General features: G+C 52.1%; 1 protein-coding gene across 1 annotated transcript in view; it reads left to right on the top strand.

The window, feature by feature from the left end:
- Positions 1 to 18,955, top strand: part of ZAN (zonadhesin) — a 57,561-nt gene that overhangs the window by 13,219 nt on the left and 25,387 nt on the right. The window contains 14 exon segments of the mRNA XM_050783915.1: positions 614 to 1,981; positions 3,976 to 4,160; positions 8,111 to 8,252; positions 8,441 to 8,557; positions 9,617 to 9,741; positions 10,286 to 10,431; positions 12,111 to 12,254; positions 13,695 to 13,805; positions 13,916 to 14,085; positions 15,350 to 15,552; positions 16,508 to 16,649; positions 16,984 to 17,231; positions 17,819 to 17,999; positions 18,605 to 18,716. Of these exon segments, the coding sequence (XP_050639872.1) occupies positions 614 to 1,981; positions 3,976 to 4,160; positions 8,111 to 8,252; positions 8,441 to 8,557; positions 9,617 to 9,741; positions 10,286 to 10,431; positions 12,111 to 12,254; positions 13,695 to 13,805; positions 13,916 to 14,085; positions 15,350 to 15,552; positions 16,508 to 16,649; positions 16,984 to 17,231; positions 17,819 to 17,999; positions 18,605 to 18,716 (3,394 nt within the window).

Raw genomic sequence — 18,955 nt, 5'->3', positions numbered from 1 at the left:
TGGCTAACACGGTGAAACCCTGCCTCTACTAAAAAATATAAAAAACTAGCCAGGCGAGGTGGCGGGCGCCTGTAGTCCCAGCTACTCGGGAGGCTGAGGCAGGAGAATGGCGTGAACCCAGGAGGCGGAGCTTGCAGCGAGCTGAGATCCGGCCACTGCACTCCAGCCTGGGCGACAGAGCGAGACTCCGTCTCAAAAAAAAAAAAAAAAAAAAAAAAAAAAAAAGCGGGTCCTCCCTGGAGCCCGAATTCTCACCCAGCTGGCTTTATTTTCCATCTTCTACCCACCTCTCCTTCCCCTGCACTTCAAGATGTTTGCCTGGGTGAATGTGGCTTAGATACCATGGATTTTGGGGGCTGGATCCAGAACTCCTTCCTTCCCCTGCAATCTTGAAGGCCAGACCCATATCCTATTCATTTTTGCTTTTCTCGTACCTGGCACAATATCTGACATATATTACTGTTTGTTGAGTGAATAAAGGTTGGGGGTTGGGAGTAGAAAGAAAGGTGTAAATAAGTCGCCCATTGGAGCCCACTCCAATTAGATGGTAGTGAAGAGGGTGGTGGTATGGTTTTGACTAAACTCCAGGGATTCTTTTTTTTTTTCTTTTCAGTAAAAATGCTACCAGAGCTTCCTCCCATATCTCCAGTTTCTTCCACTGGCCCTTCTGAAACCACCGGCCTCACAGAAAACCCTACAGTTTCCATAGAAAAACCCACCGTCACCACAGAAAAGCCCACAGTCCCCAAAGAAAAGCCCACCATTCCTGCAGAAAAACCCACCATCCCTACCGAAGAGCCCTCTTTCGCCACAGAAAAACCCACCATCCTCACAGAAGAGCCCACCATTCCCACAGAAAAACCCACCACTCCCTCAGAAAAACCCACCATCCCTACCGAAGAGCCCTCTTTCCCCACAGAAAAACCCACCATCCCCACAGAAGAGCCCGCCATTCCCACAGAAAAGCCCACCATTTCCACAGAAGAGCCCACCATTCCCACAGAAAAGCCCACCATTTCCACAGAAAAGCCCACCGTCCCCGCAGAAGAGCCCACTACCACCACTGAGGAGACCACCATCTCCACAGAAGAGGCTGCCATCCCCACAGAAAAACCCACTGTCCCCATGGAAAAACCCACTATCCCCACTGAAGAAACCACCACCTCCATTGAAGAGACTACCATCTCCGTAGAAAAACCCACCATCCCCACAGAAAAACCCACCATCCCCACGGAAAAACCCACTATCTCCATTGAAGAGACTACCATCTCCACAGAAAAACCCACCATCTCCACAGAAAAACCCACCATCCCCACGGAAAAATCCACCATTCCCACAGAAAAACCCACCATCCCCACGGAAAAACCCACCATCTCCACAGAAAAACCCACCATCTCCACAGAAAAACCCACCATCCCCATTGAAGAGACTATCATCTCCACAGAAAAACCCACCATCCCCACAGAAAAACCCATCCCCACAGAAAAATCCACCATCTCCACAGAAAAACCCACCATCCCCATTGAAGAGACTATCATCTCCACAGAAAAACCCACCATCCCCATTGAAGAGACTATCATCTCCACAGAAAAACCCACCATCCCCACAGAAAAACCCACCATCTCCACAGAAAAACCCACCATTCCCATTGAAGAGACTATCATCTCCACAGAAAAACCCACCATCCCCACAGAAAAACCCACCATCCCCACAGAAAAACCCACCATTCCCATGGAAAAGCCCACCATCCCCACGGAGAAACCCACCATCCCCACGGAAAAAACCACCATCTCCCCAGAAAAACCCACCATCCCCACGGAAAAACCCACCATCCCCACAGAGAAGCTCACAGCCCTGAGGCCACCCCATCCCAGTCCCACAGCCACTGGGCTGGCAGCCTTGGTGATGTCTCCACATGCTCCAAGTGCCGCTATGACCAGTGTGATCCTGAGCACTAACACAACCCCCAGACCCAATACAGGTATGAGGTGGATGGAGCGTGGGCCAAGGCTGAATGTGAGAGAGAGTGACTAGGAGAGAGTCAGGGAAAGGGATGCTTCTGGTAGAAAGCTTCTAGTTGCTTCTAGATGCTTCTAGTGCTCTCAGGGCAGAGCTGAAGCAGTCCATGGTGACTTCAGAGGAAATGGGGAGGACTGCCCAGAGTGAGAGGGATGGCAGGGCTGGAGTGGGTGGGGGTGTCAGGACCCAGCCACGAGGCTTCCTTCTCCTTGTTTGTTATTGAGATATAATCCATATTTCATAAAATTCACCCTTTTAAAGTGTACAATTCTAGGCGGGGCATGGTGGCTCACACCTATAATCCCAGCACTTTGGGGGGCCAAGGCAGGAGAGTTGCTTGAGCACAGGAGTTCGAGACCAGCCTAGGCAACATACATAGCAAGAGCCTGTCTCCACTTTAAAATGGAAAAAAAAATAAAAATAAAAAAATTAGCTGGGTGTGGTGGTGCACACCTGTAGTCCCAGCTACTCGGGAGGCTGAGGTGGGAGGATCGCTTGAGCCTGGGAGGTTGAGGCTGTAGCAAGCCATGACTGGGTCACTGTACTTTAGCCTGGGCAACAGAACGAGACCCCATCTTAAAAAAAAAAAAAAAAAAAAGCAAAAGCAATTCTATGGTTTCTAGTGTATTCCCAAGGTTGTGCAACCATTATCACTTTCTTTTTTTTTTTTTTTTTTTTTTGAGACGGAGTCTCGCTCTGTCGCCCAGGCTGGAGTGCAGTGGCACTATCTCGGCTCACTGCAAACTCCGCCTCCCGGGTTTACGCCATTCTCCTGCCTCAGCCTCCCGAGTAGCTGGAACTACAGGCGCCCGCCACCTCGCCCGGCTAATTTTTTTGTATTTTTAGTAGAGACGGGGTTTCATTGTGTTAGCCAGGATGGTCTCGATCTCCTGACCTCGTGATCCGCCCGTCTCGGCCTCCCAAAGTGCTGGGATTACAGGCTTGAGCCACCGCGCCCGGCCCCCCATTATCACTTTCTAATCCAGACATTTTCATCACTCCAAAAAGAAACCCTGTACCTATTAGCAGTCCTCACTCCACCTTCCCCCAGCCCCTGGCAACCACAAATTTCTTTCCTTTATCCATGGATTTGCCAGTTCTGGACAGTTCATACAAATGGAATCATGCAATATGTGAACCTTTATGTTTAGCTTCTTTCACTGAGTGTAATGTTTTCCGGGCCATCCATACTGTAGCATGCATCAGGACTTCATTCCTTTAAAAAAAGTATTTCTTATTGTTTATATTTTTGAGACAGGGTCTCGCTCTGTCACGCAGGCTGGAGTGCAGTGGCGTGATCTCGGCTCACTGCAACCTCCGCCTCTGGGGCTCAAGCAACTATCCTGTTTCAGTCTCCTGAGTAGCTGGGGCCACAGGCCTGCACCACCAGGACTGGCTAATTTTTGTATTTTTAGTAGAAACGGGGTTTCACCATGGTGGCCAGGCTGGTCTTGACCTCCCAAAGTCCTGGGATTACAGGGGTGTAATCTTGTAATTACACTTCAGTCTCGGCCTCCCAAAGTCTTGGGATTATAGGGGTGAGCCACTGTGTCCGGCTTTAGGGTTTCACCCTGTTGGCCAGGCTGTTCTTGAACTCCTGGCCTCAAGTGATTCACCTGCCTCGGCTTCCCAAAGTGCCGGGATTACAGGTGTGAGCCACCGTGCCCAGCCTAAAATTGTTTTATTTTTAAATTTGTTTTGTAGGGATGGGGTCTCACTATGTTGCACAGGCTGGTCTCAAACTCCTGGCCTCAAACAATCCTCCCACCTCAGCCTCCCAAAGTGCTGGGATTATAGGTGTGAGCCACCACACACCCGCCTTCAGGCCTTGTTATGGCTGAATAATACGGTCCTGTTTCCTAGAGAAGAACTTGAGTTTGGGGGTAGAGGAGAGACAGGGAGACTCCCTGAGAAAGCTGTGGAATGAAAGCATGACAGAGGCTGTTTTCTCCTTAGAGCGCTGCCCCCCAAATGCACACTACGAATCCTGTGCTTGTCCTGCTTCGTGCAAGAGTCCCAGGCCTAGCTGTGGGCCACTCTGTCGGGGGGGCTGTGTCTGCAACCTTGGCTTTTTGTTTAGTGACAACCACTGCATCCAGGCCTCTTCCTGCAATTGCTTCTACAACAACAACTACTATGAGGTAAGCCCCTCGGGATGCTCTGGTCCCATGAGGGAGATTGATGGCAGAACACCTGGGTTCCAGCTCCATCTGCTCCCCAGGTGAAGGAACGGGGATCACCGGATAGTCCCAAGGGGTCAGCTCAGAAGCAATGGTTACACGACAGCGAAGTTTTTCATTCATTTCTTTTTTTTTTGAGACAGGGTCTCGCTCTGTCGCTCAGGCTGGAGTACAGTGGCATGATAGTGGCTCACTGCACTTCCTGGGCTCCAGTGATCCTCCCACCTCAGCCTCCCAAGTAGCTGGGACTACAGGCACATGCCACCGTGCCCAGCTAATTTTTGTATTTTTGGTAGAGACAGGGTTTCACTACGTTGCCCAGGCTGGTCTTGAAATCCCGTGTTCAAGCAATCCTCCTGCCTCAGTTTCCCGAAGTGCTGGGATTGTAGGCATAAGCCACTGTGTCTGGCTTGCCACATTTAGTTTTTTCTTTTTTGAGACAAAATCTCGCTCTGTCACCCAGGCTGGAGTGCAGTGGCACGATCTCAGCTCACTACAACCTCCACCTCCTGGGTTCAAGCAATTCTCTGCCTCAGCCTCCCAAGTAGCTGGGATAACAGGCTCACGCCACCATGCCCGGCTAATTTTTGTTATTTTTAGTAGAGATGGGGTTTCACCATACATTCTTTACCTCTTTAAATCTTTTATCCGTGTTTATAAAGTGTACACGGTAAGATTTTCTACCTCATATAAGATTGTTGCAAAGACGAAATTAAGTCCTAACACATACAATTACTTAGTAAGTGTTAATTATTATCGTTAGCAATTTATGATAAATATATACAACCTATTAATTAAAAGTGCATTAAAGGGCCCGGCACGGTGACTCACACCTGTAATCCCAATACTTTAGGAGGCCGAAGTGGAGGGATTGCTTGAGCCCAGCAGTTTGAGGCTGCAGTGGGCTATGATTGCACCACTGCACTCCAGCCTGAGTGACAGAGAGACCCTGTCTCTAAAAAAAAAAAAAAAAAAAATGTGCATTAAGTAATTCATTAATGTCCAGAGCCTCTTCTCAGCTCCAGGTGTTCTTCTTCCCATTGACATTACAGCTTCTGCTTGTCCCTTTTGGGACTATTATTTCCTTCCCTTACCCCCTTTAACCAGTCTCCTGGGTCTCTCTGAGTTGCTGCTGAGATTAGCTTCAGCCACAGCCTGGGCAGAAAGATCTGTTACAACCATTGGCACCAAGAGGCTCTTCCCTCTGCCCTAGGAGGCGTGTATTCGCTTCTTTTTTTTTCTTTTCTTTTCTTTTCTTTTCTTTTGGTGGGGGGGGCAAACTATTCACTCACTGTCCTCTATTGATGCAAAAACCATTCTAGCCGTTTTTGTTTGTTTGATTGTGAGACAGAGTTTCGCTCTTGTTGCCCAGGCTGGAGTGCAGTGGCGCCATCTCCACTCACCACAACCTCTTCTTCCCGGGTTCAAGCAATTCTCCTGCCTCAGCCTCCCAAGTAGCTGGGATTACAGTCACGAGCCACCACGCCCGGCTAATTTTGTATTTTTGGTAGAGACGGGGTTTCTCCATGTTAGTCAGGCTGGTCTCGAACTCCCCACCTCAGGCGATCCACCCGCCTTGGCTTCCCAAAGTGCTAGGATTACAGGCGTGAGCCTCCGCACCTGGCTGTATTCACTTCTAATAGGTTCATTTATGCATTCAAGAAATGTTTGTTTAGTACTTTCTTCAAAGGTTTTTTTTTTTTTTTTTTTGAGATGGAGTCTTGCTCTTGTTGCCCAGGCTGGAGTGCAATGGCGCCATCTCCACTCACCACAACCTCCTCTTCCTGGGTTCAAGCAATCCTCCTGCTTCAGCCTCCCAAGTAGCTGGGATTATAGGCATGAGCCACCACGCCCAGCTAATTTTGTATTTTTAGTAGAGACGGGGTTTCTCCATGTTAGTCAGGCTGGTCTTGAACTCCCGACCTCAGGCGATCCACCCGCCTCGGCTTCCCAAAGTGCTGGGATTACAGGCGTAACCCTCTGCACCCGTCTGTATTCACTTCTAATAGGTTCATTTATGCATTCAAGAAATGTTTATTTAGTACTTTCTTCAAAGGTTTTTTTTCTTTTTTTTTTTTTAGAGATGGGGTCTGGCTCTGTTGCCCAGGCTGGTCTATGAACTCCTGGGCTCAACCCATCCTCCCATCTCAGCCTCCCGAAGTGCTGGGATTACAGTGGTGAACCGCCACACCCAGCCTATGTAGTACTTTCTACTCTCCTGGCCCTGGGGTTGCTATGGATAGGTCGTGGTCCTTGCCCTCATAATGCTCTCAGATTCAGAGACACACATGGGGTTTTGGTTTACTCCATTCAGCAAGTATTTATTGAATGAGAGCGTTCATGGGAGGACTAAGATGTTGGGTAAAGACAGACATTGGCAGGGTGCAGTGGCTCATGCCTGTAATCCCAGCACTTTGGGAGGCCAAGGTGGGCGGATCACCTGAGGTCAGGAGTTTGAGACCAGCCTGGCCAACATGGAGAAACCAAGTCTCTACTAAAAATACAAAAATTAGCCAGGCGTGGTGGTGCACACCTTTAATTCCAGCTACTCGGGAGGCTGAGGCATGAGAATCGCTTGAACCCGGGGGCGGAGCTCACAGTGAGCCAAGATCGTGCCACTTCACTCCAGCTTAGGCAACAGAGCGAGACTCCATCTCAAAAAAAAAAAAAAAAAAAAAAAATGACAGACATAAGGCTGGGTGCGGTGGCTCACACCTATAATCCCAGCACTTTGGGAGGCCAAGGCAGGAGGGTCACTTGAGCTCAAGAGTTCAACACCAGCCTAGGCAACATAGCAAGACTCCATCTCTCCAAAATGTTAAAAAAAAAAAAAAAAAAAAAAAAAAAGTCGGCCATGGTGGCATGTGCCTGTAGTCCCAGATACTTGGGAGGTTGAGGCAGGAGGATGGTTTGAGCCCAGGGGGTCAAGACTGCAGTGAGCCATGATTGCGCCACTGCACTCCAGTCTGGGCAACAGAGTAAGACCCTGTCTCTTAAAAAACAAAAACAAGTGGGAGGAGAGAAGCATTCTGGGAGGAGAGAAAAGTGTGTGCAAATGTGCTGTCATGGTGAGAATATCAAGTATCAAGTAGGTGGTGGGGAGAGGCATCACATGAGGAAGGTCAGGTCTGCATGGGAGGGCAGCCTCTCTCCCGGCCACGGTGGAGGGAAAGAAAGAATAGCTGGTCACGGAGGCTCACGCCTGTAATCCCAGCACTTTGGGAGGCTGAGGCAGGTGGATCACCTGAGGTCAGGAGTTCAAGGCCAGCCTCGTCAACATGGTGAAACCCCATCTCCACTAAAAATACAAAAATTAGCTGGACACGGTGGTGGGTGCCTGTATTCCCAGTTACTCAGGAGGCTGAGCCACGAGAATCACTTGAACCTGGGAGGCAGAGATTGCAATGAGCTGAGATCAGACTCCATCCAAAAAAAAAGACAGAAAAAAGGAGGGAAGGAAGGAACGAAGACAAAGAAAGGAAGGAAAAAGGAAAAGAAAGGAAGGAAGGAAGAAACGAAAGAGGGAAGGAAGGGCCGGGCTCAGTGACTCGTGCCTGTAATCTGAGCACTTTGGGAAGCCGAGGCAGGCAGATCTCCTGAGGTCAGGAGTTCGAGACCAGCCTGGCCAACATGGAGAAATCCCATCTCTACTAAAAATACAAAAAATTTGCTGGGCATGGTAGTGTGCATCTGTAGTCCCAGCTACACAGGAGACTGAAGCAGGAGAATTGCTTGAGCCCGGGAGGTGGAGGTTGCAGTGAGCCGAGATCGCACCACTGCACTCCAGCCTGGGTGACAGAGTGAGATTCCATCTTAAATAAATAAATAAATATAAAAAAGAAAAAGAAAAGAAAAGAGAGAAGGACTCTAGGAGCTATATGACCATGTGACCTCACTTCCCTTTCTCCCAGCCTGGGGCAGAGTGGTTCAGCCCCAACTGCACAGAACGTTGCCGCTGTTGGCCAGGGAGTCGGGTCGAGTGCCAAATCTCTCAGTGCGGGACACACACTGTGTGCCAGCTTAAGAATGGCCAGTACGGATGCCACCCCTATGGTGAGAGCCCCTCCCCATGCTGTCCCCGCCTGCCAGCCTGTTGGAGTGGACTTGATGCCAGGATCCCAATCCCTCGATTGAGCAGAGGAACGGGGGCCTGCCACCAGGCATCGGGTGGGCCGGCGTGTGGGGTCCAGCCTGGAGGGACCACAGAAGCAGCTTCGCCTGTTCTTTCCCCCTCCCAGCAGGCACTACCACCTGCTTGGTCTACGGAGATCCTCACTATGTCACCTTTGATGGGAGGCACTTTGGCTTCATGGGCAAGTGCTCTTACATCTTGGCCCAACCCTGTGGCAACTCAACAGGTAGGCCCTGGAGATGCCTCCGCGGTCTGGGGGAAGGGTCTGTGGGCAGTACTGCTGGGCATGAGGCATGGTGGGTGGCAGGGCGCAGATGGGGGAAGAGGCAAAATAGGAGCAAGTTCTTCTGTAAGGTGAGGGTTGAAGGCCGGGCACAGTGGCTCACACTGGTAACCTCAGCACTTTGGGAGGCTGAGGCAGGAGGATCACTTGAATCTAGGAGTTTGAGACCAGCCTGGGCAGCACAGCAGGACTCTCATCTCCATGAAAAAAACAAAAAAATTAAAAATCAGGCTAGGCGCAGTGGTTACGCCTGTAATCCCAACACTTTGGGAGGCCGAGGTGGGTGGTTCACCTGAGGTCAGGAGTTTGAGATCAGCCTGGCCAACATGGTGAAACCCCGCCTCTACTAAAAATATAAAAAATTAGCTGGGCATGGTGGCAGGCACCTGTAATCCCAGCTACTCGGGAGGCTGAGGCAGGAGAATCGCTTGAACCCGGGAGGCAGAGGTTGCAGTGAGCAGAGATTGCGCCACTGCACTCCTGCACTCTAGCCTAAACAGTAAGAGTAAAACTCCATCTCAAAAAAAAAAAAAAAAAAAAAAAAAAAATCAGCTGGGTGTAGTGGGACACACCTATAGTCCCAGCTACTTGGGAGGCTGAGGCAGGAGGATCACTTGAGCCCAAGAGTTGGAGGCTGCAGTGAGCTGTGATCACACCACTGCACTCCAGCCTGGGTAGCACAGTGAGACCCTATCTTGAAAAATAAATACATACATACATAAATAAAGTTAAAAAAATAAAAAAGAAGAAGAAGAAGGTAGTGGTTGGGGAGCACAGACGCCCTGGAGGATGTTCTAGCCACTGAACGGAGACAGACACGTTGCGGCTGCAGGCTCTCCTGACAGAGGCAGTTGTGGTCTGCTGCTGTGTGGGTCCGGCCTCCCCTGCTGGACTTTGGGGTCAGTGTCTCTGTGGTGTTCATCTCTCAGGGCTTAGGGCACTGCTTATGGCGGATGTTGAGAAATGAGCCACTGGACTCTTTTCATTCTTCTCCCCACCCAGACCCATTCTTCAGGGTGACAGCGAAGAATGAGGAGCAGGGACAGGAAGGTGTGTCCTGCCTAAGCAAAGTCTACGTGACCCTTCCCGAGACCACCGTCACCCTGCTTAAGGGCAGACGTACTCTGGTGAGCCCTGTTCCGCCCCCACCATCCTTGCAGGGTCTCACTGTGTGTCCTGGCTGACTCTTCCAGGCCCTGAACCCTTCCATGGATGGGATTCCACAAGACAGTGGCCTGCAATCCCAGCTCCTTGGGAGGCTAAAGTGGGAGGATTGCTTGAGGCCAGGAGTTTGAAGCCAGCCTGGGCAAGATAGCAAGACCCTGTCTCTTTAAAAATAGAAAAAATTAGCCTGGTGTGGTGGCACTTGCCTATTGTCCCCTCTACTCCAGAGGCTGAGGTGGGAGGATTGCTGGAGCCTGGGAGGTCGAGGCTGCAGTGAGCTGTGATTGCACCATGGCACTCCAGCCTGGGCAACATAGTAAGACACTGTCTCTTAAAAACAAAAACAAAACAATGGTGAGGAAACTCCAGTCCACTCCTGGTGGATGAGATTGTTAGGCTGCTGTGGATGGTGTCCTGCCTTCCAGCCATGGAAATGGAAGTCTGCTGGGGTCATCCTTGACCCCCAGATCTGTCTCTCTGTCTCTTGCCTCTGCCCTGCCTTTCCAGGTTGAGGGTCAGCGAGTTACTCTCCCAGCCATACCCTCTAAAGGCGTCTTCCTGGGTGCAAGCGGGCGATTTGTGGAGTTGCAGACGGAGTTCGGTTTGCGGGTGAGATGGGATGGTGACCAGCAGCTGTATGTGACTGTGTCCAGGTGAGGCGGTGTCCCGGCCAGGCAACTGCCACTTCTTCTTGCTGCCCACCCTGCCCACTCCCCTTCCATCCCTGGCAGCACTACTTGATCCTTTGTGCATCTCCTGATGGGTGGGAAGCACCCTGCTTAAGTGGCAGGGCTCTCTTTGGACCAGGAGACAGGAGAAAATGGTTTCAGGGCATGTGATAGATAGCAGGATGGACGTACATGCTTTGGTAATGTGCTAGAAGAAGCACTAGTGAGTTCTGGAGGCTTTCAGAAGGGCAGACACCTGGTCCCATTCTCAAAGGAAGAGTGGCTCCCCAGATGGACAAAACAAGGGAAAGAAAGATTCTTTTTCTTTTTCTTTTTTTCTTTTTTTGAGACAGGATCTCTCGCTCTGTTCCCCAGGCTGGAGTGCAGTGGTGCTATCTCGGCTCCCTGCAACCTCTGCCTTCCAGGTTCAAGCGATTCTCCTGCCTCATCCTCCCAAGTAGCTGGGATTACAGGCATGCACCACCATGCCCAGCTAATTTTTGTATTTTTAGTAGAGACAGGATTTCACCATGTTGGCCATGCTTGTCTCAAACTCCTGACCTCAGGTGATCCTCCTGCCTCAGCCTCCCAAAGTCTTGGGATTACAGGGGTGAGCCACTGTGCCCAGTGAAAGAAAGACTTTAGAAAAATAATTTATAGCGGCCAGGTGCAGGGGTTCCCGCCTGTAGCTCTGCACTTTGGGAGGCTGAGGTGGGAGAATCCCTTGGGGCCAGGAGTTCCAGACCAGCCTGGGCAACATAGTGAGACCCCATCTCCACCAAAAAAATTTAAATATTAGCCAGGCGTAGTGGTCTATACCTATAACCTCAGCACGCTGGGAGGCCGAAGCAAGAGGATCACTTGAGTCCAGGAGTTCCAGACCAGCCTGGACAACATAGTGAGATCCTGTCTCTTAAAAAATAAAGAACAAAATTAGCTGGTTGTGGCAGTACTTGCTTGTAGTCTCAGCTACTCAGGAGGCTGAGGTGGGAGGATCGCTTGAGCCTAGGAGTTGGAGGCTGCAATGAGACGAGATTGCACCACTGCGCTCCAGCCTGAGCCACAGAGGGTGACCCTATCTCTAAAATAAATAAATAAATAAATAATTTGGCCAGGCACGGTGGCTGACGCCTGTAATCCTAGCACTTTGGGAGGCTGAGGCAGGCAGATTATCTGAGGTCAGAAGTTCGAGACCAGCCTGGCCAACATGGTGAAACCCCGTCTCTACTAAAAATACAAAAAAATTAGCTGGGCATGGTGGTATGTGCCTATAATCCCAGTTACTTGGAAGGCTGAAGCAGGAGAATCGCTAGAACCTGGGAGGCGGAGGTTGCAGTGAGCCAACATTGCACCACTGCACTCCAGCCTGGGTGATAGAGGGAGACTCCATCTGAAAAAAAGAAGAATAAAATAAAATAAAAATAAATAAATAAATAAGGCGGGAGTGTTTTAGGGCCAGCAAGGGGTTTGCTGTGGCTGGACAATGAACAGAGGGGAAGGAGGCTTGGGGGAGAGCCATGGGGTCCTCTTGTCCAGTCCGCACCTCTTCATCCTCCTCACGCCCTCTGCTTTGGGACCCCAGCTCCTTGCCTTCTCTGCCACTGCCCCTCAAGGACCGAGGCTCCTCCTCTCCATTAACGCCAGCTCCTCTCCTGTTCCCCCAGCACCTACTCTGGCAAACTCTGTGGTTTGTGTGGAAACTATGACGGCAACAGTGACAATGACCATCTGAAGTCGGACGGCAGTCCAGCAGGAGACAAGGAGGAGCTGGGGAACAGCTGGCAGACGGACCAGGACGAGGACCAGGAGTGAGCAAGGAGCCCTCCCACGGCGGCCCCGGGAGGGTCCTGTCCCCTTCCTGGCACTCTCTTTCTTTCTTTTTTTTTTTTTTTTTTTTGAGATAGAGTCTCCCTCTTTCGCTCAGGCGAAAGTGGTGCGATCTTAGCTCACTGCAACCTCCACCTCCCAGGCTCAAGCAATTCTCCTGCCTCAGAAACCCGAGTAGCTGGGATTACAGGCGCTCACCACCACACCCGGCTAATTTTCTTATTTTTGTAGAGATGGGGTTTCACCATGTTGGCCAGACTGGTCTCAAACTCTTGGCCTCAAGTGATTCACCTGCCTTGGCCTCTCAAAGTGCTGGGATTACAGGTTTGAGCCACCACGCCACCATGCCCAGTCCTCCCCCGCCCCATTTTTTTTTTTTTTTCTTGAGATGGGATCCCCCCTCTGTCTCCCAAGCTGGAGTGCAATGGCACGATCATGGCTTACTGTAGCCTCAAACTCCTGGGCTCAAGCAATCCTCCCTTCTTTGCCTCCCAAGTAGCTTGGATTATACCATGCCCAGCTAACTTTAACAAAATGTTTTGGTAGAGATGGGGAGTCTCACTATGTTGACCAGGCTGCTGGCCCTCCCCAACTTTTCTTTTTTTTTTTTGAGATGGAATCTTGCTCTGTCACCCAGGCTGGAGTATAGTGGCACAGTCTCAGCTCACTGAAACCTCTGCCTCCTGGGCTCAAGTGATTCTCGAGCCTCAGTCTCCCTAGTAACTGGGATTATAGGCACACGCCACCACACCTGTCTGATTTTTGTATTTTTAATAGAGACGGGGTCTCATCATGTTGGCCAGGCTGGTTTCGAACTCCTGACCTCAGGTGATTCGCCTGCCCTGGCCTCCCAAAATGCTGGGATTACAGGCATGCACCACCGCATCCAGCCTCTGCCCTCCCTTTAAAAATGACTGGCATTGCCCCTTTCTCCTCTCTACCCTGGCAACTTCAAGTTGTTCTTTCAGTTGTTCAATATTCTTCTTTGTTTGTTTGTTTGTTTTTAGAGACAGGGCCTTGCTCTGTCACCCAGGCTGGACTGCAGTGGTTCAATCACACCTCACTGCAGCCTCCAAGTCCTGGGCTCAACTGATCCTCTCACCTCAGCCTCCTGAGTAGCTGGGGCTATGGATGTGCCCCACCAAACCCAGCTAATTTCATATTTATTTTTGTACAGATGGGATCTCACTGCGTTGCCCAGGCTGGCCTGGAACTCCTGGGCTCAAGCGATTCTCCCTGCCTCGGCCTCCCACAGTGCCTGGCCAGGGCTCGGTGTTCAGATGTCCTCTGGGAGGGGTTTCTCAGCTGACAGGCTGGTTTGCCAACCAGGACCTGGCCTGCCAACCTTGCTGCCTGCTGGGTTAGGGCTCAGCTGGAAGCGAGTCTTTGTCTTTAGGGCATTTGGGGTGGGTCTCTTGCAGGTGTCAGAAGCACCAGGTGGTGAATCCCCCGTCTTGTGATTCATCTCTGCAGAGCAACATGTCGGGGCCAGGATTCTGTGGACGGCTGGTCGACACCCGTGGCCCGTTTGAGTATGAAGGAGGGCAGGCAGGGTCACACAGGGGTGGTGCTTGGCACCTGGGCTCCTCCAAGGGTATGGCCCCATCCACCCCATTCCCCCTGACTTGGTCTCTCCCTGCAGGACATGCCTGCTGCATGTGAAGGCCACTTCCTTCTTCGACAGCTGCATGCTTGATATGTGCAGATTCCAGGGACTGCAGCACCTGCTGTGCACACACATGTCCACCATGACCACCACCTGCCAGGACGCAGGCCATGCTGTGAAGCCCTGGAGGGAACCCCAGTTCTGCCGTGAGTTGTGCCAAATGCAGGGGGGAGGCCAGGCGCAGTGGCTCACACCTGGATCCCAGCACTTTGGGAGTCCGAGGCGGTGGATCATGAGGTCAGGAGTTCGAGACCAGCCCGGCCAGCACGCTGAAACCCCGTCTTTACTGAACATACCAAAATTAGCCAGGCATGGTGGCATATGCCTGTAGTCCCAGCAACTCTGGAGGCTGAGGCAGGAGAATCGCTTGAACTTGGGAGGTGGAGGTTGCAGTGACCCAAGATTGTACCACTGCACTCCAGCCTGGTGACGAGTGAGACTCCATCTCAAAAAACAATAAAAATAGGCTGAGCACGGTGGCTCACGCCTGTAATCCCAGCACTTTGGGAGGCCGAGGCGGGTGGATCATGAAGTCAAGAGTTCAACACCAGCCTGGCCAAGATGGTGAAACCCTGTCTCTACTAAAAATACAAAAATTAGCCGGGTGTGGTGGCACATGCCTGTAATCCCTGCTCCTCAGGAGGCTGAGGCAGAGAATTGCTTGACCCTGGGAGGCAGAGGTTGCAGTGAACCGAGATCGTGCCATTGCACTCCAGCCTGGGTGACAGAGCGAGACTCCGTCTCAAAAATAAATAAATAATAAATAAATAAATAAAATAAAAATACAAAAATTAGCTGGACGTGGGAGTGGGCGCCTGTAATCCCAGCTACTTGGGAGGCTGAGGCAGGAGAATCGCTTGAACTCAGGAGGTGGAGGTTGCAGTAAGCAGATATTGCATCACTGCACTCCAGCCTGGGCAACGAGAGTGAAACTCTGTCTTTAAAAAAAAAAAAAAAAAAGTGTTTTTGTGCAGCCAAGTCATCACATGCAGGCACCCGGTACAGGCCCTAGGCAGGGGAGGCAACGAGGCTGCCTCCCAGCTCCTGGTGTGGCCCAGCTCTTTGGGGAAGCTGCTTCAGGGCAGGTCTATCCCCTGACTCAGACCTCACAGGTGGCCCCATTCCCCTGCAGGCCAACAGCTCACCTGGGGCATGTTTTTACAGCAGCGTGACCAGTGGTGGGTCGGTCAGTTCCCACCATAGGTCTATCTAAGGCTCTCAGGGCAGGCGCCTTAGTGCTGGCCCTGCAGCCCCAGGGAGCCAGCCAGGCTTCTTGGGGAAGCTTCTCACAGTCACTCTCTCTTCTCGAGAAGCCTGGAGCTGGGACCCTCCCGAACGTGTCTTTCCTGTTTCCCACCTGGCCTCGTGGCTTGTTCGTCTCCTTCTCACCCAAGCTTTTCCCTCCACCAGCAATGGCTTGCCCGCCCAATAGCAAGTACTCCCTGTGTGCCAAGCCATGCCCTGACACCTGCCATTCAGGATTCACCGGCATGTTCTGCTCAGACCGGTGCGTGGAGGCCTGTGAATGCAATCCAGGCTTCGTCCTCAGTGGCCTCGAGTGCGTACCTCGCTCCCAGTGTGGGTGCCTCCACCCTGCAGGCAGCTACTTCAAGGTAAGCGGCTTCGTGGACCTCTCAGCCCTGCAGCCAGAAAGGGCCTGCTCCCTGCTCTCACACCCCCTGCAAGCTCTTTCTTTTCTTTTTGTTTCTTGTTTTGTTTTGTTTTTGAGACAGAGTTTCTCTGTCCCCAGGCTGGAGTGCAGTGACGCGATCTTGGCTCGCTGCAACCTCCGCCTCCTGGGTTCAAGCAATTACCCTGCCTCAGCCTCCCGAGTAGCTGGGACTACAAGTGTGTGCCACCATGCCCAGCTAATTTTTGGATTTTTAGTAGAGACAGGGTAGGGGGCGGTTTCACCATGTTGGCCAGGATGGTCTTGACCTCTTGACCTCGTGATCTGCCCACCTGGGCCTCCCAAAGTGCTGGGATTATAGGCATGAGCCACCACACCTGGACCTTGTTTTTTTTTTTGTTTTTTGTTTTCTGTTTTTGAGACAGAGTCTCACTCTGTTGCCCAGACTGGAGTTCAGTGACACGGTCTCAGCTCACTGCAACCTCTGCCTACTGGGTTCGAGTGATTCTCCTGCCTCAGCCTCCCGAGTAGCTGGGATTAAGGCACGCACTACTACGCCAGGCTGATTTTTGTGTTTTTAGTAGAGATGGGATTTCGCCATGTTGGCCAGGCTGGTCTCAGACTCCTGACCTCAAGTGATCCGCCCACCTTGGCCTCCGAAAGTGCTGGGATTACAGGCGTGAGCCGCCACACCTGGCCTCGGATAGATCAGTTTTGGTTGAAATGATGAACAGACCCAGAAATGATGAAGTGACTGAAGCAGTGAATGGATGCCGAGCTTTTGCAGCGAATCTCGGAGCTTCAGGAAGAGAGGATGTCTCCCCACGATTAAGCCAGTGATCTGGACAGCTCTGGTGGGCTCTGGTGTCAGATCTGGGAACAAACAAAACAAAACAAAACAAACCACTTTCTCTTCCTTTCCTGCTGTCTTCCCCCAGGTAGGGGAGCGGTGGTACAAGCCGGGCTGCAAAGAGCTGTGCGTCTGTGAAAGCAACAACAGAATTCGCTGCCAGCCCTGGAGGTGTAGGGCCCAGGAGTTCTGTGGCCTGCAGGATGGTATCTATGGCTGCCATGCCCAAGGTGAGCCATCAGGGTGGAAGGTGAGCCAGGGGCTGCCCAGGCAACACCAGGCAAGGTGATGGGTCCTGCCCAAAGCAGCTTCCCCAGACAGCTGAGTCTCCACCAAGGCCTAGGAGGGGCAGCATTGTCAAGGACCCAGAGGGTGAGGTTGGGGATGTCAGTGTTTCTCTTCGGCAGCTCCAAATCAAGCCAACCACACTTCCTAGGGAAACACCGCATCTGTGGGTGGGCAGTGGGGACCATGCCGGTGTGGACCCGCCAGTGTGGCAGCTCTGGGTCAGAGCTTCCGGGGAGTGGAGCAGTGAGACCGTGAAGTCCATCTTCTCCTCTGCAGGTGCCGCCACCTGCACGGCCTCGGGCGATCCCCACTACCTGACCTTCGATGGTGCCTTGCACCACTTCATGGGCACCTGCACCTATGTCCTGACCCGGCCTTGCTGGTCCAGGTCCCAAGACAGCTATTTTGTTGTGAGCGCCACCAATGAGAACCGCGGGGGGAACCTGGAGGTCTCCTACATCAAAGCTGTCCACGTGACGGTCTTTGACCTCAGCATCTCACTGCTCAGAGGCTGTAAGGTCATGGTGGGTGTCTTTCTCCTGCCTCCTGAACCCTGAACACCCAGCCTGCTTGCTTCTCTCCTCTGCCCCTCCTTGCCCACATGCCCACCTCTCTGGCTCCTTAGAGCACCTGGGAGGTACCTGCAGCTGACCCAGACCCTCCTCCTTGGACTCCCTCCTCCCTCTGTGAAATGCCCACCGGCACCAGCCCCTCCTGCTCCCAGTTTTTTGCTCCCCCCGACCGCTTTTTTTTTTTTTTTTTTTTCTGAGACAAGGTCTTGCTCTATCACCTAGGCTGGAGTGCAGTCGTGAAATCATAGCTCATTGTAGCCTTGACCCCCTGGGCTCAAGTGATCCTCCCGCCTCAGCCTCCCAAGTAGCTGGAACTACAGGCACGCACCACCTGCATGGCTATTTTTTTTTTTTTTTTTTACTTTTTGTAGAGACGGGGTTTCTCCATGTTGCCCAGGCTGATCTTGAGATCCTGGGCTCAAGTAATCCTCCTGCCTTGGCCTCCCAAAGTGCTGGGTTTGCAGGCATGAGCCCCCGTCCTTGACTTTAACCCAAGTTCCTTCCTGACTCTCCTTTCTACGTCCTCCCTGCCTCTGAAGCTGAATGGCCATCGGGTGGCCCTACCTGTGTGGCCTGCACAAGGCCGGGTGACCATAAGGCTCAGCAGCAACTTTGTCCTCCTCTACACGAACTTTGGGCTCCAAGTTCGCTACGACGGGAGCCACTTGGTGGAAGTGACAGTCCCCTCCTCCTATGGCGGCCAGCTCTGCGGGCTGTGCGGTGAGTTTCCTGGGCACCTGCAGGGAAAGCTGGGGCAATGAGGAGGCATGTGACCTGGTCCCCCCACATCTCTGTGAGGTGTTCTAAGTACTTGTCAACTGACTAATTGGTTGAGGACATTAGGCATGAAGGTAGGAGTTAAGGGAAGACGGAGATGAAGAGACAGAAAGGGGCCACGTGCAGTGGTTCATGCCTGTAAATGCAGCACTTTGAGAGCCCGAGGAGGGCAGATCACTTGAGGTCAAGAGTTCGAGACCAGCCTGGCCAACATGGTGAAACCCTGTCTCTACTAAAAATACAAAAATTAGCTGGGCATGGTGGTGCACGCCTGTAATCCCAGCTACTCGGGAGGCTGACGCAGGAGAATCGCTTGAACCTGGGAGGCAGAGGTTCCAATGAGCCGAGATCACGCCTATACTTCAGCCTGGGCGATAGAACAAGACTGCATCTCAAAAAAGAAGAAAAAGCAAAAGAGACAGAAAGGGTTAACTTTGCTATGTAGAGTGAAGAGTGAGGGTGCCTCTTCTGGCCAGGAGGTTGGTGGCCCTGGGGCCTGGCCTGCTGGGGGGCCCTTTGTTGCCTGTTTTAACGACTCCCTCCTCCAGGGAACTACAACAACAACAGCTTGGACGACAACCAGCGCCCCGACAGAAAGCCTGCGGGCGATTCCGTGCAGCTGGGGGCAGCCTGGAAGTTACCTGAATCCTCTGAACCTGGGTGAGCTGGGGGCCGGGGGAGCCAGGCAGGAGGGGCTGGGCCAGGGAAAGGCCTCGGGGGGCAGCTTGGAAGTGTCCTCTGTGTGTCCCCACTCCCTCTGTGCTGTACTTCCCTACTGGCCAGAAACTGGCAATCTTGCCGGTTTAGACTCTCCAAGATTGGAGTTGGTAAGAAGTTATTCTGACCTCCCACGCCCCCACGCCCACACCTACTGACTTCTATGTTTAGTGATCTCTTTG

The sequence above is a fragment of the Macaca thibetana genome, chromosome 3 (genome assembly GCF_024542745.1).
Source record: "Macaca thibetana thibetana isolate TM-01 chromosome 3, ASM2454274v1, whole genome shotgun sequence".
Lineage (NCBI taxonomy): Eukaryota > Metazoa > Chordata > Mammalia > Primates > Cercopithecidae > Macaca > Macaca thibetana.
This window is presented reverse-complemented; position numbering and strand designations above follow the sequence as displayed.